At 41.6% G+C, this 25,882-nt stretch overlaps 1 protein-coding gene across 1 annotated transcript in view; it reads left to right on the forward strand.

Annotated features, from left to right (window-relative positions):
- Positions 1–25,882, forward strand: part of snd1 (staphylococcal nuclease and tudor domain containing 1) — a 1,008,210-nt gene that overhangs the window by 268,234 nt on the left and 714,094 nt on the right. The window contains exon 13 of the mRNA XM_073066877.1: positions 2,383–2,493. Coding sequence (XP_072922978.1) covers positions 2,383–2,493 — 111 coding nt within the window. The remainder of the gene's footprint in view (positions 1–2,382; positions 2,494–25,882) is intronic.

The raw sequence follows: 25,882 nt of genomic DNA on the forward strand, positions 1-25,882 counted from the left end.
GAGTCAAATCTCTCGGAAGGATCAGATGAAGAAAGAGGTAAAAGTCCTTCTAGAAATATAGAAAAGACTTTGAGGCAAATAATGCGTAAATTAGACACATTAAAAGTAATTAAAAATAATCAAAAAATACTCGAAAAAAAAATGACCAATATGGAGATAATGCTTGATAAAATGACAAAGAGACAGGAAAAAATGGAAAAAAGAATTACGGACTTGGAAACTACATCGGAAGACATGGTTGAAAGAATGGACAAAATGGAAAAGGAAAATACTGCTTGGACATCAGAAAGAAAACAATTTATGGAAAAAATTGATAAGCTTGAAAATCTCAGTAGACGAAATAATATTAAAATTGTTGGACTTAAAGAAGATATAGAAGGAGAAGATCCAATAAATTTTTTTCAAAAATGGATTCCTGAAAAATTGGAAATGGAAAGAAAAACTCCAATTGAGATTGAAAGGGTGCATAGATCTTTAAGGTCAAGACCTCGAGCTGATCAAAACCCACGATCAATTTTGATAAAATGCTTACGATACCAAGACAAAGAAAAGATTCTGAAGGCCGCTGCCCAAAGTGCCAAAAATAGAAACGGGCCACTGATGATAGCAGGGAAACCAATTCTTTTTTATCCTGATATAAGTTACAACCTGTTGAAGAGAAAGAAGGAATTTAACCCAGCGAAAAAAGCCTTATGGGAAAAGGGTTATAAATTTACAATGCGTCATCCAGCAACACATAATTTTTTTGGAGGAGGGAAAAAATTTTTTTTTCCGATTATCGAAAAGCGGAGGAGTTTGTACAAGAACTTCCATCTATTCGTTAATTACACATAGAGGCTTCCAAACGTAATGGATTAAAGATGAAGATAGACCCAAGGAACAGAAGTGATGGACATTTATGGATTTTATAGAAGAGAAAAGCAAAATTTTAGAAATACTAAATGAGAATAGTATTTTTTTTTCTCTTCTTACACATATTTTTTTGTGTTGCGGGGGGGCCGGGAGGCTGTGGATCGGTTACTGCGGGATTCACGTGTGTAATCATGGCGGTTGCCATGACCCGTACAGCAGAGGGGGGTAATGTTGTGTCTTTTTTCCACAACATTAGTAGGGGGGGTTTTTTTTCCCCTTTATATTTTAATTTTTTCCTATCTTTTTGCCTGGATGATTGGTGGGGACACACATAGCAACATGGAGATTTTTATAAAGATTTCCCAGGATACCACGAAAGTGGAAAGATTAGGTATTATTATAGATTGGAGTAATATAATTAAAAAAATAATGACTAATCTACTACATTTTTGAAGTTTTAATGTTAATGGGCTTAATGGGCCAGTAAAAAGAAAAAGAATTTTAACATATATTAAAAAAAAGAGAACTCCGTGGAGCATGTGGGGATCTTCCAACATCCAGGCATTCCCTTTTTTTTTCTTTCTTATTTTTTTAATAGGGATGTTAGGGGGGAGGGGTTAAGGGGAGGGGGGCTGGGTAACACTTTTTTTCATGCACATTTATTCTGTAACTATTTGAAAACAATAAAAAAAGTTTAAAAAAATGGCCAGAAATCTGAAAATCCACTGTTAAAAGAAATGGCATTCATCTTCAATGAATCTGCAAATCTGGTCTGTCTTAGCAGTCATTGATTACACATTTCTAAGATAATGTTCCTCATTTACTCTGCAAAAAAAGTGAACTACGGTCATTCTGAATGCTGTCCTGATGCTTTAGCATTTGATTTACAAAGGGTTCACAAACTTTTTCTTGACACTGTATGATATTCAGTAAACACTGAAGAGAAATAGACATTAAAAATCCTGACCATCTCCTGCAATTCCACACATAGACAGCCCAGATGGTCTTTGAAAGCATCTAGTTTCTCCCTAGTCACCTTTTTAGTCTTGAAATAGCTGATGAATCTTTTGGACCATCAGAGACAATGCACAAGATCAGGGCTGAACTAATCAGTCTCTGACACTGATACTGTATCACTGTGGCTCCCTTTAACAGTTTAAATTAAAGCCCAGATTCTCAATCCGGAAAAAAATTTCTGCAAATGTTTATCATTAGAGCATATATCTGGAAATCCTTTGCTTAATTTGTTCAAGTGTCAGTACTATCCATAGCATAAATCATTATTTGTATCTATATCCTGTAATATATATAGATAAATTAAGAATTTAAGAAAGCCAGCACAGATAAATGCTTAACTGTAGGAGCTGTGACTGAACCTGCAACCTTTAAGTTGAGAAAATTGGCTTTTGAGAAAAAAAATCACTGCAAAATTAACTTTGGAATAATTAGGTCCATGATATTTTTCTTGAACTTGTGTTTCATCCCTCATATATGTATGATTTATGAGTAAATGTTTCTGTCCTTTTTCAGTAACATTGCGGAAGCCCTAGTGAGTAAAGGCCTTGCCACAGTTATCCGTTATCGACAGGATGATGATCAACGTTCTTCTCACTATGATGAACTACTTGCTGCAGAGGCCAGGTAAAATAACTACTGGAATTTTGAAAAAAAAGTACGAACTTTTTTTTATATGGGAACTAATGATATGAAAATGTAACTTTCATTTAAAAAATGTAACTGATATTTAAGTAACTTAATGTAAGAGTACTTGTTGAAATAATGCATTTGAAGAGGTTGTAGTTTTTTTATCTTCTCTCTGCTCAATAATGTGATTCATTAATTATGTATATAGACTTCAAAGTTGTAAAGATTTCAATGCTATCATGTTCTTGAAACAGCTCTCAAGAACAATCTGATTTTTAACTGTCTGTTCACTCCCCCGTCTTTCATTAATGAAGTATTGAAAGGAACAATGGATTTGAAACGATGTAGTGAAGGTTGTCAGTTAGTAATCAAACAATTGACACTGAAGGGGGCAATGGGACCAGTGACTAAATGTTTGATCCAAGTGTTGCATCTACAGATAAGTGGGGAGATTTTAGGAAGGAATTTGGGAATTCAGCAATTTAGTAAGGAAGAAAGCTCAGGTGCTAATTGTAGAGTGAAGAGAAATGTTTGAAGTAGTAATAATGAGACCTTGGTAAAGTGATTACATCATATCAGGGTATGAGAAAGTGAATAATGTACCTAATTATTTTGTTTCAACATCTTGTATTGAGCCTAAAATGTTTTAAATATTATTTAATACTGTGGGGGCAAAGATTGGTGGCTGCTGTCATGTGGGAGAGGAAGCTGAAAGTAAGAAAACTAGAACACAGAGTAGTGGGTGCATGCCAGTGAAGGTGTTAGAGGCAGATACAGTAGGGTCTTTTAAGAGACCAGACCCTTAGATAGGTACACAGAGCTCAGAAAAATAGAGGGCTAAGCAGTAGGGAAATTTTAGACAGCTTCTGGAGTAAGATACATGGTCGGCACAACAGTGTGAACCGACGGGCCTGTAATGTGCTGTGGATTTTCTATCTTCTAACTCCTGAAGAGTTCATGAGCAGCAGTTTATCTTTCACATAGTCACATTACCTCTTCCTACACTGTTCTGGTCTGTGCAAACTTCCTTGTAAGTAAAATGGCACATCCCAAATGAGATAACCAAAGTTAGTTCTATTTGTACTTTTAAAATACTTCCATTTATTTGATAATATAGAACAATAGAGCACAATCAGGGCCCTTTAGCCCATGATTTTGACCTGACCTGGCCTGTATAAACATACCACATGATCAATCTAACTCTTCCTTCCCTCCTATAACCCTCCATTCTTCTTATATCCATGTGCCTGTCTGAGAGTGTCTCAGACATATCTAATTTTAACCTCTGCTACTACCCCCAACAATGGGTTTCAGGCACCTATCATTCTCTGTGTAAAGAAACCTTTCCAACTTCCTTCCATTCACCTTAAATGGATGTCCTGTGATGTTGGCCATTGCCATTCTGGGTAAAAAGGTGCTAGCGACCCACTCTATTTATGCCTCTCATAATTGATTTCCGCTTACCACTTCTCTGCACAATTCTGCATCCTGTCTGTATCCTGTTGTGTCCTATGACAGCGTTCTACATGCTCCACATCACCACCAATCTTTGTGTCATCTTCAAATTACTAACCCACTTTTCCACTTCTTCATTGAATCAGTTATATTAAAAAATAATGGGTGGAGAACCAGAACAAGTCACTGCAGAATAACGAGCCACTGACCACCAGGCAGAATATGTTCCACCTGCTACCACTCGCTGCCTTCTGTGGGAAAACTGATTTCGAATCCAAGAAGTCAACTTTCCAAATTTTCTGGATTAGCCTACCATGGGGAAATTTGTCAAAGACCTTAGTAAAATCCAAAAACTGTTCATCTACTGCTCTACCTTCATCAGTTTGTTTTGCTACCTCCTCAAAAAGACTTGACCTACCCCTTGCAGTTATGCTGATTATTCCTAATGCTTGTAAATCCTGTTTCTAAGTTTGCTCGCTATTGGAATAAGGCACACTAATCTCTACTTCCCTCAAAATGCTGGTGGAATGCAGCAGGCTAGGCAGCATCTATAGGAAGAAGCACTGTTGACGTTTCGGGCCGAGACCCTTCGTCAGGACTAACTGAACGAAATGATAGTAAGAGATTTGAAAGTAGGAGGGGGAGGGGGAAATCTGAAATGATAGGAGAAGACAAGAGGGGGTGGGGTGAAGCTAAGAGCTGGAAAGGTGATTGGCAAAAGGGATACAGAGCTGGAGAAGGGGAAGGATCATGGGAGGGGTGTGTTACTTGAACTGCTGCATTCCACCAGCATTTTGTGTGTGTTGCTTGAATTTCCAGCATCTGTAGATTTCCTCTTGTTTGCACTCTAATTCTCTATTAAGTTTCTTGAACAATGGCACATTTGCCATCCTCCAGTCTTCTGGTGCCACTTCTGTGGGCAGGGTGGATAGAAAGATCATTGTCAACGCTTCAGTAATCTCTTCTCGTTTACTGTGCTAACCTGGGTTTTATCCATTCTGGCCTCTGGGACTTAGGTCAGGATACTGTTCATCAACTATAGCTCAGCATTTAATACCATCATTCCCACAATCCTGATTGAGAAGTTGCAGAACCTGGGCCTCTGTACCTCCCTCTGCAACTGGATCCTCGACTTCCTAACCAGAAGACCACAATCTGTATGGATTGGTGATAACATATCTTCCTCACTGACAATCAACACTGGTACACCTCAGGGGTGTGTGCTTATCCCACTGCTCTACTCTCTACGTACACATGACTGTGTGGCTAGGCATAGCTCAAATACCATCTATAAATTTGCTGATGATACAAATTACAAAGGGGTATAGAAAAGGTATGTAAAAACAAAAGGGCAATGTTACAATAGTCGTGAGGGACTTATATATGCAGGTAGATTGGGAAAATCAGGGTGGTGCTGGATGTCTAGGGTCGGTGTGATTTGCATCCCACCAAAACCAGGAAGTTGATGTCTCGAACAGCCAAACTCTGATCTGTGTGAATACTGTCGCCATGCAGTTAGCCATGGGCAAAAAAATAACTGATTGTACGTTGCATACAATTATAAAGAAAGTATATTTACTAACTTTACCTTTATCGAACTGTTAGTAGGAAAAAGAAACAAAGAAATCTGCCATTTTAAGTCAGATCGTGATGCTGTCTGCCATTTTAAGTCGTTGCTGTTGACACTGTGTTGAGTGCACCCTCCCTCCCCGGTCAGCTGGTGGCGCAGTGTGATCAGCGCCGGGCTCGAGAACGGAGGTTCCTGAGTTCAATCCAGTGACAGACCGTTCCTGAGCACCCTCTCCATTCGTGCCAGGTTGATGTCAAGCTCGCAACTTGACCTTGTAAAAAAACACTGCCCACGCGGAATATTGTGGAGGATCAAATACCCAAATCCAGCACAGCCCCCACTTGTCCCATTTAACCTGTCTCATTGCGGTGGACTTTAGGAGCCAGGTAATTCATTGTGGTGGTCCTTAGGACCCGGCGGAGCTCGGGTCCTGCTGCCTGCAGTGTTTCTGTTACATTGACAGGAAGCGATCACGATTGAAAATAAAGTGGAAATAATAAAGCGTTTGGAAAGAGTTGAAATGTCATCGGTCATTGGAAAAGCATTAGGCTACAGTCGGTCAACGATCAGAACAATTTTAAAGGATAAATGATAAAGTTAGAATAATGGAGTATGTGAAAGGCCCTGCCCCGATGAAAGCTACAATTATTACTAAGCAACACAATAGTTTAATTGTTGGAATGCATACGTTTCTTAAATGTTTTATATGCATAGAAAGGTAAAGTATATGCTATATACTAAGACAAACATTTGACTAACTGATGCTAAATAATACCGGATGTACTTGTTCCGACACGTACAAATCTGACTTAAAGACGGACTCAGGAACGGAATTTGTTCGTAACCCAGGGACTGCCTGTACAGAGGAGATGTCGGGTAAGTTTCTTATGCAGAGAGTGGTGAGTGCGTGGAATGGGCTGCCGGCGGCGGTGGTGAAGACAGAAACGATAGGGTCTTTTAAGAGACTCCTGGACGGCTACATGGATCTTAAAAAAATAGAGAACTATGGGTAAAGCCTAAGTAGTTCTAAAGTAGGGACATGTTCGGCACAGCTTTGTGGGCTGAAGGGCCTGTATTGTGCTGTATGTTATGTATGTTTTTAAAAACAAAAAGGGCCCATTATCGTTAATCCAGTCCAAGTGTTCACATAAGTTGGACTCATCTTGGAAGTGCTGGACCCACAGTCTGCATGAAAGCACACACCACTTTCCAAACATTGCTTGAAATCCATCTTGAACAAACAGGCTCCTCCGTGGGAGTATTGGTCCTTCCTCCTGGAAGCCATTCATCTGCACAAAGCACGTCGTGTAACAGGGATGGCATCCTAAGCCATCTTCCCCACTGTCTTTTCCCAGCTCCTGCCAAAAAGACCTCAGCCCATACATGTCCTTCACAAAAAAAATCTCCATCCAATATTCTCTGGAACTTTCTCCCAATTCCACCATCCTGTTTGGCTGACACTATGTTCCTAAATTGAAGAATATAGCCCCTTATCTTCATCTCAGACCCAAACAGGGTAAAAGCAGAACAGACTGCTCTTACAGAACTGCTAAAATGAACTATCTACAGCATTGCAGTAAAAATCTTAACCAGGGTGTTACACCCATATAAAATGCTAAACTTTGCAATTCTGGTGCAAACTGCAGCTCTTTGTGTCCAGAAATGGAAGAAAATGCACTGAACCCAGTCACTTAACTTGTCTACAGCTATTTTTGTCTGTCTCACATCGTGATTTTCTGTCAGCAAATTTGGTGGTAGTATATTTATGTCCTTTATTTAAGCCATTAATATAGTGTAATTAGATGAGGGTCTGGCACTTCACCAGTTGCAGCTTGCTAACCTGAAAATGATGCTTTTATCCTGACCGTTTTCAATATTTGGCAATTGGCTACCGGTGCAAATATATTTTCTGAATGTAATTTTTCATCTAGCTATTTTTAAGATGTAATTACATTTTGGTCTAGTAAATACAGTTTTGGAGTCCCTGAGTCATACTGCTCAGACAGAAGCAGGCTACTTGGCCCCTGACATGTTTACAACAATCGGTGTGTATTGATCCCATTTCTGAGCACTTGGTGCAGAGTCTTGCATCCCAAGTTGATTTAAATGCTTGTCCTGCCTTTAGTCAGGTCAGTGGCTCTACACTGATCTCTGTGAAGAGCGGTGTGTTTTACCTACTTGCCACACTCTGCATGAACAAGGTTTCCCGCAGATATTTTCTAAGTTTATGACATCTTACCTTAAATCTATATCCTCTTGTTTTCCCTATCTCTGATATGGGGAAAAGTTTGTGCATGGAAATTTCATACCCTATCTGTACTTATAGTTTTATATCCTTCAATTGTGTGTGATCTTAACTTCATCTCCAATCATTTCTAACCAAACTACAGCATCCAAGGGAAACTTCTTGTATCTCCTCTGCACTTTCCCCAGTGCAATCTCATCTTTCCAAGAGTGATGGTGACCAGAAATGCATGCAATAACCTGCTGAGATCTGACACTTTATTCTTATAAAATTGGAACATAATCTCCCTGCTTTTACATTCAATGCCAAACTGATGAAGGTCAGTCTCCCATATGCCTTCTTTATTTTTTTTCATGTTATCTGTCTTTGCTGCTGTGTTTAAGATCTTTGGATTAATATATCAAAGTTCCCCTCTACCCCAGTACCTCCTTGGGCTCTCTCATACATGATCTACTGTATGTTCCATCCTATCAGTGGTTCAGAAAATGCATTACTGTACATTTATCTGGATTAAACACCATGTGTTCTTTCTAAACACAATTCACCAGCATTTTGCTATAACTCTACATTGTATGACTAGTGACCAAAACATGAACAACCCCATCACCCTGCCAAGTACACCATCAAGGCCTGATGCCTTTCGAGGGTTCACTCTCTTGAAAGATGCTTCATGAGAAGTAATGGCATGCAACCCCTGCCACAGCTACATGCACTTATGATAGTCTTCTTAAAGAGTTCTGGAGGGGAGAGAACTTGCCGGGTGTTGGAGAATCACCAGTAATAGGCGAGAAAATGCAGTCTTTTGATGAACTGTCAAACTGTCCAATCAAAATTTTAAAAACACAAGTAATTCTGTAGGTGCTGAAAATCTAAATTAAACACATTTAAGATGGAGCTTTAACTTTTCATTTTGGTCCTTTTCAGTAATTGACCTTGAGCATTTCTGTCTCTTCACTATCTGTCTTCCCAGTTGTTCATGTCTGGACCCAGGCCATTTATGCTGCAATTCACTACTGGACAGAACTTTTAATGGTTGGCTTATTTTAATGAGACCTGGTTTATCCCCTTGAAATTTCAACATATATTGAAAGTGGGAGACGGAATAGTATAGCTATGAAAATTAATGTATAGAGAATAGTGGAGCCCACTGCTCTACTCTATATATGCCAATGACTGTGTGGCTAGGCATAGCTCAAATACCATCTATAAATTTGCTGACGATACAATCATTGTTGGTAGAATCTCAGTTGGTGACGAGAAGGTGTATAGGAGTGAAATATGCTAACTAGTGCAGTGGTGCCGCAGGAACAACCTGGCACTCAACATCACTAAGATGACATACCTGATCGTGAACTTCCAAAAAGTTAAGACGAAGGTACACTCAATGAGGGATCAGAGGTGGAGAGAGTGAGCAGTTTCAAGTTCCTGGGTGTCAAGATCTCTGAGGATCTAACCTGGTCCCAAAATATCAATGTAGTTATAAAGAAGGCACACAGCGGCTATACTTCATTAGGAGTTTGAAGGGATTTGGTGTGTCAACAAATACACTCAAAAACTTCTATAGGTGTACTCTGGAGAGCATTCTGACGGACTGCAGCACTGTCTGGTATAGGGGGCTACTGCACAGGACCGAAAGAAGCTGCAGAGGATTGTTAATTTAGTCAGCTCCAACTTGGGTACGAGTCTACAAAGTACCCAGGATATCTTCAAGGAGCAGTGTCTCAGAAAGGCAGCTTCCATTATGAAGGACCTCCAGCACCCAAGGACTGCCCTTTTCTCACTGGTACCGTCAGGTAGGAGGTACAGAAGCCTGAAGGCACACACTCAGTGATTCAGGAACAGCATCTTCCATTCTGCCATCTGATTCCTAAATGGACATTGAACCTTTGGACACTACCTTTTTTTTACTATACAGCATTTCTGGGGTTTTTTTGCTCTTTTTAACATTTATTGAATATACATATACTGTAATTGATTTACTTTATTATTTTAATTTCATTTTTTTGATATATCATGTATCACATTAAACTGCTGCTGCTAAGTTATCGAATTTTACGTCACATGCCAGTGATAATAAACCTGATTCTGATTCAAATATTTGTACGATGTATTTGAGTTTTACTTAACCCTACTTTTGTTTTAAGGCCATCATGTGTCGCCTGTATGCTTTCTTAAGCTCCTTCCTGGCTAACTGTAACTCTCAAGAGCCCTGTCTGATCTTTACTTCCTTCTTCCTTTTTACTAAATGTTCCACCTTTGTTGTCAATCATGGTTTCTTTGCCTTACCATCCTTTCCCTGTCTCAGTGGGACAAAGGTATTCAGAATCTCATACAAGCTCTCCTTAAGCAACCTACATATTACTGCAATGTTCCCTGAGAATATTGGTTCCGAATTTATTCTTCTGAGTTCCTGCATAATTCCATTATAGTTAGTGTTCCCCCAATTAGATACTTTACTGTGCCATCTGCTCCTATCCTTGTCCATGGCTGTTGGAGGGGCAAAAACTTGTTTTTTAAAGGCTGAGTGTGGTTTCTGGTAGGATGTAGCCAGACCCAAATTAATAAGGTGAATGAATAAATGTGGATGAAGGTTTCTGTGTACATTTTCAAAATTAAATTTTTGTTACTGTCCCATGCTTCTGATATATACTGGCTAGAAGTCACATACAGCTGTGAAAATTGAATTTGTTTGCTTCGATGTTTAAACCAAAGTTATGGGATAAACAATTATCTAAAATGAAACCAAGGCTCAGCCAGTCAATAAGTTGACCCCAGTGAGGAAACAGAAATTGATTTCCTTATAATGTGCTGAGATGCTGATCTAAAATCTGTCACTTTGTAACTATGCCAGCAGAGAAATGTGGTCACACCCTATCCTCAAGTGCAATCTTTCTCAATTTGTTCCTCTTGTCAACCTCAGCTAAAAGTCTGTGAAGGAGAATGGTAAGATAAATGTCACTGACGTACGCTTATCAATAAGGAAGATTAATATTTTCTAAACAAGCCCCAAGAGTGGCTAAAATTTCTCATTTTTAAGATTCTTTTTACACTACCTTGCTCAATGTCAGCAAAATAGATCTTCTAAGATATAGATAAATGGATGTTTGCGGGTTGTGCTTTAGTCTAATTCAAGAGTTGCAAGTGTTTATAGATAAATAGTATCTCCAAGAAATTGAAAGGTTTTGTAGTACTGTATCTTCCCCCCCACCCCTCATTCAGTTATGGAATAGGGTCTCAAGTCAGAGATACAGGTGTCCCCTGTTTTTCGAACATTCGCTTTACGACACCTCACTGTTATGAAAGACCTACATTAGTTACCTGTTTTCACTAACAGAAGGTCTTTTCACTGTTACGAAAAAAGGCAGCACACGATAAAAGCAGCCAAGCTTCTCCCCCAGAACTGCATTTAACCGCCATTGCTTATACACGTGCTTGTGAGCATCTGTGCTTTACTGTATGTCGATTTATTTTGTGCTTCCGTTAGCAAGATGAGTTCTAAGGTAGCTGTATCGGAAAAGCCTAAAAGAGCTCGTAAGGGTGTTACACTTAGCGTAAAGCTAGACATAATTAAGCGCTTCAATCATAGTGAACGAAGTAAGGTATGTTGTCTGCGTGTTGAATTTGCCTGCGTCCACCATTCACACTATTTACGTGCAGAGAGAAAGAATTTTGAAAGCTGCCGATGTAACTGTTGGTTTTGCTCGTAGCAAAGTGGTCTCTCTTAGTCAGCATCCAATAATGGATAAAATGGAAAGTCTATTGCTTGAGTGGATTGATGGGTGTACGAAGCATGGTGTTCCGTTAAGTTATCTTATACTTAAGGAGAAATCAGTCAGTCTTTGTAATAAGCTGAAACAGAAAGCACTGGACAATGGTGATGAAAGTGTTGCGAAAGTGGAATTTAAAGGCAGTCATGGGTGGTTTGATTGGTTTCTGAGGCGAGGGCAGCTTCATAGATTAACGTTTACTGGAGAGAGTGCTTCGGCTGATACTGAAGCTGCCGAAAAGTTCCCAATAGAACTGAAGAAAATAATTACAGAAGGTGGTTATTCATATAAGCAAGTGTTTAACTGTGACGAAACTGCAATTTATTGGGAAAAATTGCCGAGCAAGACTTGTATTTCGATAGAAGGAAAGCAGGCTAAGGGGCACAAGGCATCGAAGGACAGGTTTACCCTAATGCCTATTATTAACGCCACTGGTGATGCTGTCCTTAGCCTCTACCTTGATGTTACTCTGTCCAAGACCATCACTATACGCGCTAACCAGAAGCCATGGATGACCGTGGAGGTGCATGTGCTGCTGAGGACCCGTGACTCTGCCTTCAGAGCAGGCGACAAGGCAGCTCTAACAACAGCAAGGGCCAAACTGTCCCAGGCCATCAGAGGGGCAAAGTGTGCACGTACCCAGCTAATCCACAGCCACTTCCAGGACAGTGGCGACACACAGCGTATGTGGAAGGTCATCCAGGATATCACCAATTACAGGACAACATCACCTGACTGTGCGGGTGATGCCTCCCTCCCAGATGTGCTGAATAACTTCTACGCCTGTTTTGAGGTGGAAAATGACGTGGCGGCGAGGAAGTCCACCCCTCCTACAAATGACCAGGTGCTGTGTCTCACCATGGCCGATGTGAGAAGAACCCTGTGCAGGGTCAATTCACAGAAGGCTGCTGGAACAGACAACATTCCTGGTAGAGTGTTCAGAGGATGTGCAGACTAGCTAGCAGATGTTATCACTGACATCTTCAACAACTCCCTGAGCAGTGCCACCGTTCCAACTTGCTTCAAGGCCGCCACCATTGTACCCGTGCCGAAGAAGTCTTCAGTGTCCTGCCAAAATGACTATCGTCCCGTTGCACTCACATCCATCATCATGAAGTGTTTTGGGAGGTTGGTCATGAGGCTGGTCATCAAGACCCTGCTGCCTCCCCTCACTGGACCCCCTGCAGTTTGCGTACCGTCCCAACCACTCAAGAGACAGCGCCATTGCCATCACCCTCCACCTGGCCCTAAGCCACCTGGACAAAAAAGACACGTATGTTCAAATGCTGTTCATAGACTTCAGTTCAGCATTCAACACTATCATCCTTCAGAAACTGATTGGAAAGCTGAGCCTACTGGGCCTGAACACCTCCCTCTGCAACTGGATCCTAGACTTCCTGACTGGGAGACCACAGTCAGTCCGGATCGGGAGCAGCATCTCCAACACCATCACACTGAGCATGGGGGCCCCCCGGGGCTGTGTGCTCAGTCCACTGCTGTTCACTCTGCTGACCCATGACTGTGCTGCAAAACACAGCTTGAACCATATCATCAAGTTCACCAATGACACGACCGTGGTGGGTCTCATCAGCAAGAACGACAAGTCAGCTTACAGAGAGGAGGTGCAGCGGCTAATGGACTGGTACAGAGCCAACAACCTGTCTCTGAATGTGGACAAAACAAAAGAGATGGTTGTTGACTTCAGGAGGGCACAGAGCGACCACTCCCCACTGAGCATCGACGGCTCCTCAGTAGAAATCGTTAAGAGCACCAAATTTCTTTGTGTTCACCTGGCAGAGAATCTCACCTGGTCCCTCAACACCAGCTCCATAGCAAAGAAAGCCCAGCAGCTTCTCTACTTTCTGTGAAGACTGAGGAAAGTCCATCTCCCACCCCCCTCCCCCATCCTCATCACATTCTACAGGGCTTGTATTGAGAGCATCCTGAGCAGCTGCATCACTGCCTGGTTCAGAAATTGCACCGTCTCGGATCGCAAGACCCTGCAGCAGATAGTGAGGTCAGCTGAGAAGATCATCGGGGTCTCTCTTCCTGCCATTACAGACATTTATACTACACACTGCATCCACAAAGCAAACAGCATTATGAAGGACCCCACGCGCCCCTCATACAATCTTTTCTCCCTTCTGTCGTCTGGGAAAAGGCACCAAAGCATTCAGGCTCTCATGACCAGACTATGTAACAGTTTCTTCCCCCAAGCTATCAGACTCCTCAATACCCAGAGCCTGGACTGACACTTTACTGCCCTATTGTCCTGTTTATTATTTATTGTAATGCCTGCACTGTTTTGTGCACTTTATGCAGTCCTGGGTAGGTCTGTAGTCTCGTGTAGCTTTTTTCTGTGTTGTTTTTTACGTAGTTCGGTCTAGTTTTTGTCCTGTGTCTGTAGACCATTGAAAGTATCCTGACAGCTTGCATCATGGTCTAGTACAGCAATCTGAATGCACAGGGATTAAAATGCTGCAGGGATTAGTGAACTCTGCCCAATAAGTCACAGGCATATCCCTTTTCACCATTGAAGGAATCTATATTAGGTAGTACCTCAAGACGGCAATATCTATCTTAAAATATTCCTACCATCCAGGCTATGCCATCTTCTTGCAGCTACCATTGGGCAAGATTTATGGAAGCCTAAAGTGGTTCAAGAACAGCTAATGTCCTTCATCCAGTCTGTTTTTGAACCAACCTGTACAGGCAAGTAGGCAGAAGAATTGGGGTGGCCCTGTTGATAGACAATATAAAATCAGGTCCTTAGAAAGAAGTAACTTGGGATCAGAAGATGTAGAATCCTTGTGGGTAAAGGTGAGAAACTGCAAGGGTAAGAAGACCCTGATGGGAGTTATATACGGGCCTCCAAACAGTAGCCAGGAAGTGAGCTATAAATTATAAAAGGGTACAGAAGCCTAAAGGCACATGCCCAGCGATTCAGGAACAGCTTCTTCCCATCTACTATCTGATTCCTAAATGGACATTGAACCCTTGGACACTACCTCACTTTTTTAATATGTAGTATTTTTATTTTTTTGCATTATGTTTTAAAACTGATCTATATGTATACTGTAATTTATTTATTATTATTTTATTTTGTGGTTTTCTTCTAGATTATGTATTGCATTGAACTGCTGCTGCTAAGTTAACAAATTTCAAGTCACATGCTGGTGATAATAAAACTGATTCTGATATCTTTGTATAAAGCGCAGAGTGTAAATCCATTTTTAGCAGCAAAAAGCTATCTTTAATCACAATAGTTAGAGATGTGGTGTCCCCCTCCTGCCAATATGTTGTATTTACAAATATGCTTCAACAGGACTGCACATCTGAGACACCTCTTGCAGAGTTTAGATGGATTATTTAATTCTTGTGTTTCCTTGCTAATATCACTTTCATAGCTCATTTAACAAAGAGAGTTAGGCAGTTAGCAGGGGTATTCATTTAACAGATGTGGGCTAGGTTAGTGAAATGTGGTCTCAATGGTACAAAATCAGTGGGTGATTGTTAAATTATTTCAGTTGAGTGCCCATGAAATAGATCTGAAGTACCTCCTGTGTTGCTAACATTATTGCGCACCTACTTGTATATTCACCATGGGTAGTGTTTGCTTTTTGACATGTGGAATTATAATCCTAATTCAATTCAATTCAATGTCCTCCAAATTGAATGGATATCTGGATTATGTTTGACTTGATCAGTGGTTGTATCTTTTCCAATCTGTATTGCAGTCATTGCTTAGCTAATCTGATATTCTATGCCTTGTCAGTTTAAGTGGTAGCATCTTAAAGGTGGATTATTGATGTCATAAATTTGAATTCCAGTATCGCATTTGAGGACTTCAAATTTATGAACTTGTTAAGCATTTTAGCCAATCTTTGGGACCACTTTGTCAAGCACCTCTGCCAAAAGCAGAACTTCCTGGTGGCCAATTCAAGTTCCCATTCCTGTTTCAATGTGTCATAACTTCCTCTTGTGCCACAATGAAGCCATCCGTATCTTCCGTCTGGGTAGCCTCTAACCTGATTGCGTGAATGTCGCTTTCTTCTTCTGTTAAATATATTTTTCTCTCCACCTCCTGTCTTCTACTATTCCCCACTCTGGCCTCTTGCATCTTCTCGGCTGTCTGTCACCTCCCCCGGCACCCCTCCTTTCTTCCCTTTTTCCTATGGTCCACTTCTCTCTCCTGTCAGATTCCTCTTTCCCCAGCCCACCTGACTTTACCCATCACCTTCCAGCTAGCCTTCTTCCCCTCCCCGCACTTTTTATTTCGGTGTCTTCCTCGTTTCGTCTCAGCCCGAAATGTCGGCTGTGTATTCATTTCCATAAATGCTGCCTGACCTGCTGAGTTCCTCCAGCATTTCGGGTGTGTTGCTTTGGATTTCCAGCATCTGCAGTATTTCTTGTGTTTTTAATCTTCATGTTACAGTAGAGGAGGTGTGGGTCAGTTCATACAATATAGCTGATATTACGAAGCCACATCAACTGTGCATCTATCAAAAATGAGTTAAAAAAGTAATTTCTGTTGATTTATTTTTACTTTTTACCTCATGCAATTTCCATTTGAGCAACTTAGATACTTGGTACCTGTAACATAGTGTCATCTGTTGCTGCTCTTCCTTATTGTAGCAAGAATAACATATGTACATAACACGCAGATGTGCATGAAATGAAATATGTACTCAGTGGAGAAATGTGCCATTACAGCGAATAATTATAAAGATGTTGAAACACTCTGGTTCCATTGACTGTGCAAGTCTAGAGAAGACAATCACAGGCGCTGCCAAACGTGTGAGATTGAGGTGTGAGCCCACCCTGAAAGCCCCTGTTTGTGTGGATGCTGTGTGATTTGTTACCTTGTAACAAATAAGTTCCTCAAATAACAGACAGTACACCGCACAAGAGGCTTATAAATAGATACAGATGCGTAGAGTCGGAGGAAGTGTATTGGCATGGATAGTGGATTGGTTAACCGATAGAAGGCAGAGAGTTGGTATAAATATGTGTTTCTCCGGTTGGCAGTCAGTGGTGAGTGGGGTGCTGCAAGGGTCGGTGTGGGGCCCACAGCTGTTCACCATTTACATCGATGATTTGGAACAGGGGACTGAGTGTGGCGTAGCAGAATTTGCTGATGACACTTCACTGAATGGAAGAGTGAATTCTACAGAGGATGTGGAGAGTCTGCAGAGGGATACAGATAGGTTGAATGAATGAACCAAGGTCTGGCAGATTGAATACAACGTTGGTAAATGTGAGATCATCCACTTTGGAAGCAGTAATAGAAGAGCAGATTATTATTTAAATGTTGAAAGATTGCAGCATGCTGTTGTGCAGAGGGACTTGGGAGTGCTTGTGCACAAATCGCAAAAAGTTGGCTTACAGATACAACAGGTTATTAAGGCGGCACACGGAATGTTGGCCTTCATTGCTAGAGGCATTGAATTCAAGAGCAGAGAGGCCATGCTGCAACTATACAGGGTACTGGTGAGACCACACTTGGGAGTACTGTGTGCAGTTCTGGTCTCCATACTTAATTTTTGGAGGCCGTGGAGAGTAGGTTCACTAGATTGATTCTAGAGATGAAGGGGTTAACCTATAGGAGAGATTGAGTCGCCTGGGACTATACGCTCTGGAATTCAGAAGAATTAGAGGGGATCTTATAGAAACATACAAAATTTTGAAGTTGTTTCCATTGGTAGGTGAGCTTAGAACTAGCGGACATTGCCTCAAGATTTAAGGGAGAAGATTTAGGACGGAGATTAGGAGAGTGTTAAATCTGTGGAATTCTCTGCCCAGGGAAGCAGTTGAGGTTTCTTCACTAAATATATTTAAGAAACAGTTAGGTTGATTTTTATAGGTTTTTACATAGTAAGGGAATTAAGGGTTATGGGGGAAAGGCAGGTAGATGGAGCTGAGTTTACAGACAGATCAGCCAGGATCTTATTGAATGGCAGGGCAGGCTTGATGGGCCAGATGGTCTACTCCTGGTCCTATTTCTTATGTTCCTATGTTCTTATGTACAATTAAATGATTTAATTTTATAATTCTTAATTTGACTAAAGGGTTAGTAAAGAAAAAGTAAAAAAGAAAAGGACCCATTTTAATGAAACAGTCTAATGTGCACAAGTTGGAGCTCACATTTTCCCCTTTGTCGATACTCCTTTGATCTCCTCGGGTTCATCAGATCGTGGCCCCGCTCCGGTTCAAGTCCTGTGACCTCTTCCCTCTGGCATCTTCTCCCGCCATCTCCTGCTGAACATGGGAACCAGCTCACCTCGGTGTTGGGCACACAACATGAAAACACAGTCCTCCATTGTATGGCTCACATTCCAAAGCACCTGTCATTGCTAACCACAACTCAAACACTACTTCTCCAGAAAGAATATTACCTTAGCAGTGAAACTTTTCCCAGGGTGTTACACTCTCCCCCACCAAAATTAGTCATGTCCTCATGACATTGAGATGATTTGCTACCCCTTCATACAAAGCACAAATGGTGTAAATGGCAGTGACACAGCTCACCAAGGCAATAGGTGCCACACTCTGTTCCCCCGGTGCTACATAGGCCAGCCTATCTGGTGGTCTCCTGATTCTTTGATACCTCCTTGCCCCATCATCTACTTATTCAGTTTCAGACATTCCCTGGGATACTTCTGGTGTCTATGACAAGGCCTCCCCTGGTCTATCACACGTGCTCTCCTGCAACTCGGACCCCTCTGCCATTTGGCTGAGCCATAAGACCATAAGATATAGGAACAGAAGAAGGCCATTCTGCTCATCAAGTCTGTTCCACCCGTTGATCCAATTCTTCCAGTCATCCCAACTCCTCTGCCTTCTCCCCCCATACCCTTTGATGATCTGACTAATCAAAGAACCTAGCTATCTCTGCTTTAAATGCACCCAATGACTTGGCCTCCACAGCCACTCGTGGCAACATTCCGCAGATTTACCATCCTCTGACTAAAGTAATTTCTCCACATCTCTGTTCTGAATGATGTCCTTCAACCCTGAAGTCTTGCCCTCTTGTCCTAGACTCTCCTACTATGGGAAATAACTTTGCCATATCCAATCTATTCAGGCCTTTTAACATTCAGAATGTTTCAATGAGATCCCCTTTCATTCTCCTGACTCCAGGGAATACAGCTCAAGAGCTGCCAAATGTTCCTCATACTGTAACCCTTTCATTCCTGGAATCATTCTTGTAAATTTCTCTGAACCCTCTCCAATGTCAGCATATCCTTTCTAAAATAAGGAGCCCAAAACTGCACACAATACACCATGTGTGGACTCACGAGTGCCTTATAGAGCCTCAACATCACATCCCTGCTTTTATATTCTATATCTCTAGATATGAATGCCAACATTGCATTCGCCTTCTCCACCATTGACTCAACCTAGAGGTTAACCTTTGCATCTCTGCGTTTTGAATTCTCGCTCCATCTAAATAATAGTCTGCCTGTTTATTTCGTCCACCAAAATGCATGACCATACACTTTACAACATTGTATTTCATTTGTCACTTCTTTGCCCATTCCCCTAAACTATCTAAGTCTCTCTTCAGGCTCTCTGTTTCCTCAACACTACCTGCTGAATTGACCATAGGGAACAAAGACATGGCAGACCAATTGAATAACTACTTTGGTTCTGTCTTCACTAAGGAGGACATAAATAATCTTCTGGAAATAGTAGGGGACCGAGGGTCTAGTGAGATGGAGGAACTGAGGGAAATACATGTTAGTAGGGAAGTGGTGTTAGGTAAATTGAAGGCATTAAAGGCAGATAAATCCCCAGGGTCAGATGGTCTGCATCCCAGAGTGCTTAAGGAAGTAGTCCAAGAAATAGTGGATGCATTAGTGATAATTTTTCAAAACTCCTTAGATTCTGGATTAGTTCCTGAGGATTGGAGGGTGGCTAATGTAACCCCACTTTTTAAAAAAGGAGGGAGAAAGAAACCGGGGAATTATAGACCGGTTAGTCTGACATCGGTGGTGGGGAAAATGCTAGAGTCGGTTATCAAAGATGTGATAACAGCACATTTGGAAAGAGGTGAAATCATCGGACAAAGTCAGCATGGATTTGTGAAAGGAAAATCATGTCTGACGAATCTTACAGAAACTTTTGAAGATGTAACTAGTAGAGTGGCTAGGGGAGAGCCAGTGGATGTGGTATATTTAGATTTTCAAAAGGCTTTTGACAAGGTCCCACACAGGAGATTAGTGTGCAAACTTAAAGCACATGGTATTGATGTGGATAGAGAATTGGTTGGCAGACAGGAAGCAAAGAGTGGGAGTAAACGGGACTTTTCAGAATGGCAGGCAGTGACTAGTGGTGTACCGCAAGGCTCAGTGCTGAGACCCCAGTTGTTTACAATATATATTAGTGATTTAGACGAGGGAATTAAATGCAGCATCTCCAAGTTTGCGGATGACATGAAGCTGGGCGGCGGTGTTAGCTGTGAGGAGGATGCTAAGAGGATGCAGGGTGACTTGGATAGGTTAGGTGAGTGGACAAATTCATGGCAGATGCAATTTAATGTGGATAAATGTGAGGTTATCCACTTTGGTTGCAAGAACAGGAAAACATTATTATCTGAACGGTGGCTGATTAGGAAAAGGGGAGGTGCAACGAGACCTGGGTGTCATTGTACACCAGTCATTGAAGGTGGGCATGCAGGTACAGCAGGCGGTGAAAAAGGCAAATGGTATGTTGGCTTTCATAGTAAAAGGATTTGAGTACAGGAGCAGGGAGGCTCTACTGCAGTTGTACAAGGCCTTGGTGAGACCGCACCTAGAATATTGTGTGCAGTTTTGGTCCCCTAATCTGAGGAAAGACATTCTTGCCATAGAGTGAGTACAGAGAAGGTTCACCAGATTGATTCCTCGGATGGCAGGACTTTCATATGAAGAAAGACTGGATCGACTAGGCTTATACTCACTGGAATTTAGAAGATTGAGGGGGGATCTTATTGAAACGTATAAAATTCTAAAGGGATTGGACAGGCTAGATGCAGGAAAATTGTTTCCGATGTTGGGAAAGTCCAGAACGAGGGGTCACAGTTTAAGGATAAAGGGGAAGCCTTTTAGGACCGAGATGAGGAAAAACTTCTTCACACAGAAAGTGGTGAATCTGTGGAATTCTCTGCCACAGGAAACAGTTGAGGCTGGTTCATTGGCTATATTTAAGAGGAAGTTAGATATGGCCCTTGTGGCTAAAGGGATCAGGGGGTATGGAGAGAAAGCAGGTACAGGGTTCTGAGTTGGATGATCAGCCATGATCATACTGAATGGCGGTGCAGGCTCTAAGAGCCGAATGGCCTACTCCTGCACCTATTTTCTATGTTTCTTTGCAAGCTTGGGCATTGCGATATTGAGAGCAAGCTGTTGCCCATGTATCAAGCTCCCTTACCCACCCCCCCAATGCATCTGATGAACCCAAAGGTGTGGCAGAGACCGATACAGTTTGGTATCAGCAGCTTTGCAGGAGCTGCCAGTCATCATTGAACTCAACGTAGGTCTGCCTTAGGGACTCCAGTTTCAGATTTTTCCCTCTAAGTGTACCCCCAAAGCCTTACCCATGAGTGGGTATAGCCACAAGGCAACGGAGGTTTGAGATCAGTTTTCTTCTCTCTCTTCTCTTAGATCAGCTGCCAACCATGGCTAACGAGCCTCATCTGCCCGAAGTGACTGGTTTTAAGGCGCCAGTAACCCAACTTTGCTCCTTCTATCAGTAGAAATGGTTCTGTCTGGCTTAGTAGCTAAGCCATATGTGAAGGTCAGGAGCTTGGTTGTCAGTGGCTATTTGAGGTGCACGCCATTGGGAGCATTTAATAGGTAGTGGGAGCTTGTCCCAACCTTAAGCAACCTTAATATTCCTCTGCATTATTGTCCTCACATCCACTGTGTCTAAAATATTAATGTAGTAAATTAGTGAAGCACCTTCATATGAATATCTCCATTTTGATTCATTAATCTGTGTAACACTCTATATCATCATAGGTTTTCCAGATGTTCTCTCTTGGTCTGTATATCTCGGGATGCTTTTTTTTAACTTGTTACGTTAGCTTCCCAATGTGGTTTATTTTTGTTATATATGAAATATATATGAAATTGTGTCTTGTGTAGCTTCCTAGGTTTGGGATACTTTTATTTGTCCGTGTTCCCACAATTTCTCCACAGCTATGACATCTGCCTGAAATATAGAAACATAGAAACATTTCGAATGTTGAAAGGCATGGACAGAGTGGATGTGGCAAAGTTGTTTCCCATGGTGGGGGAGTCTAGTACGAGAGGACATGACTTGAGGATTGCAGGGCGCCCATTCAGAACAGAGATGCGAAAAAAATTTTTTAGCCAGAGGGTGGTGAATCTGTGGAATTTGTTGCTACGGGCGGCAGTGGAGGCCAAGTCATTGGGTGTATTTAAGGCAGAGATTGATAGGTATCTGAGTAGTCAGGGCATCAAAGGTTATGGTGAGAAGGTGGAGGAATGGGACTAAAGGGGAGATTGAATCAACTCATGATGAAATGGTGGAACAGACTCGATGGGCTGAATAGCCGACTTCTGCTCCTTTGTCTTATGGAAATATAATCATGGTAGGATTATGTGGAGGGGGGAGTGCTTGTTTTCTGAGTTACTCTGCCTTCCACTCAAATTACATCTAAATATGAATTCACAGAAGCAATTTTGTAAAGTGATTTTGGACACATTGTTCCATATTGCTGCTTCCAGCTCAAGTTAATTGCAGAGTCAATTGCAAAGGATTAGTGTTTTCATGTGGATGTATAAATAGCTATTATTATTTATAATAATTTTCATGAATTAAGTATTTTGAATGGATCTGTAACAGTTTTTTACACACATTATATTAGAGGGTGGCAGGATGCAAACCTTTGTCTGAAATGATAAAATGCCTCTTCATTTGTTCTGTCCGCTTTAGATTTCTCACCTTTCTGAATAGCAATGTATTGCACACCAAATCACTTCCTGTCATTTGTGCAACATTTTCAGAATGCCAGCTTCTTTTAAGTTTATTTCCATAAAACCTGTTTGGATGGTACCTTGTTAGGAAATTGAAGTGGCTGATGGATTTTTTTCTTTTAATGTACTGTATATCAAGGTGCCATTCTGGTATTGTAGACCTCTTCTAAGATTTGGAAACCATTTTTGATTGTAATGCCCGGAAATGAATATAATGCTTCTGAGGTGCATTCATTTTTCCAGTGATTTTGTGTAACTGTTTCACTCTGTATAAGCTGAGAATTGGAGTTGTTGTTTAAAAACCATCTTTTCTACTTATTCAGAACCTAAAGCCCATTCACTAGAAATATAAAGAAGCTCAAACTATTTCAAACTGCTAATCTCCCCACCCCATGGACACTACCCATCTCATCTGTGGAGGCATCACACTGGCTTTGCAGTAACCTCAGGAATGACAAACACAGAATGGATGCAAGATTACTTTGATTCTGAGTGACTACCTAGGACAGAGAAACTTGCCTTCTTTCTACAAGGACAGGAAAGCTCTACAATGGGTAGTCAAAACTCTCCCAACACATCAATAGTACCAGTCTACCAGAAAAGGGCTACTAACATCATGAAGGATCCCACATACCCTGCTCACAGACTGTTTATCCCATTCCCAACAGGAAGGGGGCTGTGTGGCATCCATGCCAGGACCACCTGACTCAAAAAGAGTTACTTTCCCCAAGCAGCAAGACCGATCAGTTCCTCCACCCACGAAACCACCTCAAATGTCTTCATATCCAGTAGACTGAAATTAAATGAAAATGTGATTTTTGACAACACTAATGGTATGCCACCAGCGTTTGTGTCCTCTTTCTTGGAGATCTCTATGATTACAAGATCAGTGGCCAGACATTACGTTTTATTACCATAACAAAATATCTGGCCTGGCAAGAGCCATAAGAAGGAGAAATGGAAATTTCTGTAAATCCAAGAGGGAGTGATGCAAGAGACCTTAGGTCCTGGTGAACTACCAACACATAGACAGACAGACATACTTTATTGATCCTGAGGGAAATTGGGTTTCGTTACAGTCGCGCCAACCAAGAATAGCGTAGAAATATAGCAATATGAAAACCATAATAATAATAATAAGTGAATTATGCCGTGGAAATAAGTCCAGGACCAGCCTATTGGCTCAGGGTGTCTGACACACCACGGGAAGAGTTGTAAATTTGATGGCCACAGGCAGGAATGACTTCCTATGACGCTCTCGATGTTGCATCTCGGTGGAATGAGTCTCTGGCTGAATGTACTCTTGTGCCTAACCAGTACATTATGGAGTGGATGGGAAACATTGTCCAAGATGGCATGCAACTTGGACGGCATCCTCCTTTCAGACACCACCGTCAGAGAGTCCAGTTCCACCCCCACAACATCACTGGCCTTACGAATGAGTTTGTTGATTCTGTTGGTGTCCGCTACCCTCAGCCTGCTGCCCCAGCACACAACAGCAAACATGATAGCAGTGGCCACCACAGACTTGTAGAACATCCTCAGCATCATCTGGCAGATGTTAAAAGACCTCAGTCTCCTCAGGAAGTAGAGACGGCTCTGACCCTTCTTGTAGACAGCCTCAGTGTTCTTTGACCAGTCCAGTTTATTGTCCATTCGTATCCCCAGGTACTTGTAATCCTCCACCATGTCCACACTGACCCCTTGGATGGAAACAGGGGTGACTGGTGCCTTAGCCCTCCTCAGGTCCACCACCAGCTCCTTAGTCTTTTTCACATTAAGCTGCAGATGATTCTGCTCACACCATGTGACAAAGTTTCCCACCGTAGCCCTGTACCCCACCTCATCTGTTGTCAGTCACTAGCCATGCCTGCACTTGCTGTGTTGGCTGGAATGAAGCTTTGAGCCCTTCATTAAGTTCTTAGTGGCTGCGGGGCTTGTTCTGATCCACCCAACAATGGCTATCTCAGTCAGCCTGTCCATGCCATGCCATGAGCTGATTTGTACCATGTATCAGCTTCATACTGAATTTCTACCATGTACAGTCTTAATTATGATTTGTTTTCTCTCTGAACAGTGGGAGGTGTTGTATACCTGCTCAGACTTGGAGGACTAGGAATGCAGTAACACTAGGTTGGTTAGCGTTAGCTGGTACTGGTGTATTTCAGCAAGTTAAAGCCATATAAATACATTTTTTTCATAATGTAACTTCTAAGATGATTAGTTCGGAATTCGCCTACATTTAGTAAGATGAGCTGTGTTGCTCCATTGAGAGACACGGAATAAATTAGATTTATAACACTGAGAACGTCTTGTCTGTTGTGTTGTTTTTAGCAGCTCACTGTGTACAATTAAAGATCCATTCATTTACACCACCGGAGGGAAAACAAACCAGCTGAAACTCAAATTTTCATCAGTCTCTTCCAGCAATTCTTCTTGCTTTACTCTGGCTAATCTTGGCAGGCACTGTTGTTTCCTTAATATACAAGAGAGATGAAGCAGATTTAGGTGATGGTTGATGCAGCATTCATGCAGTGTCTTGCTCCAGTGCTCATGTAGTCTAATGGGTACTTTTGTTTGGATTGAGGGCATTGCTTTGTTACTTGTGCTTTCTACCAAAACTGTTGATTATGAAAAGACTACGTTCTAAGCATTTAAACAGATGAAGAACTCTGTTGGAGTTGGTCATCACTATTCCTTTTTCTGCCAGCTAAACATTACCAGAGGTTTCTGTCCTTTTCAATTCTGGTGTTGAACAGCTAAGGAGAATTGGCTTGTTTCCCATTACAACTTGGAATGATCATTGATTAAGTTGAATAGAATTTGTGTATTTCATCTGTTGCTTTTGGGGTGATGGGCATTCTGGCTCTATGATAGTGAACTAACAGATCTTGAACTACTTGCTGTTCCTATGCAGAATGCTTCATTTTAGTTCATTCTTGATGACAAAGCAAATACTACAGAGGATAAAAAATAGGAGCAGAATTAGGCCTTTTTGGCCCATCAAGTCTGCTTTGCCAATCGGTCACGGCTGATTTATTTTCCCTCTCAACACCATTCTTCTGCCTTTTCCTTATAATCTTTGACACTTCCTAATCAAGAACCTTTCGACTTCCTCTTTAAATATATCCAACGACTTGGTCTCTACAGCTTTCTGTAGTAATGAATTCCACAGATTTGCCACTCTGGCTCAAGAAATTCCTCTTTATCTCAAAGGGACGTCCTTCTATTCTGAAGATGTGCCCCAGTCCCCATCCTTTGCTATTGCTATTGGAAAATTCTTCTTCACAGCTCACTTTTCGCACATTACCATCAGATAGGAGGTACAGAAGTCTGAAGGCAGGAGCAGCTTCTTCCCCTCTGCCAT

This window comes from Hemitrygon akajei, chromosome 14 (assembly GCF_048418815.1).
Source record: "Hemitrygon akajei chromosome 14, sHemAka1.3, whole genome shotgun sequence".
Lineage (NCBI taxonomy): Eukaryota > Metazoa > Chordata > Chondrichthyes > Myliobatiformes > Dasyatidae > Hemitrygon > Hemitrygon akajei.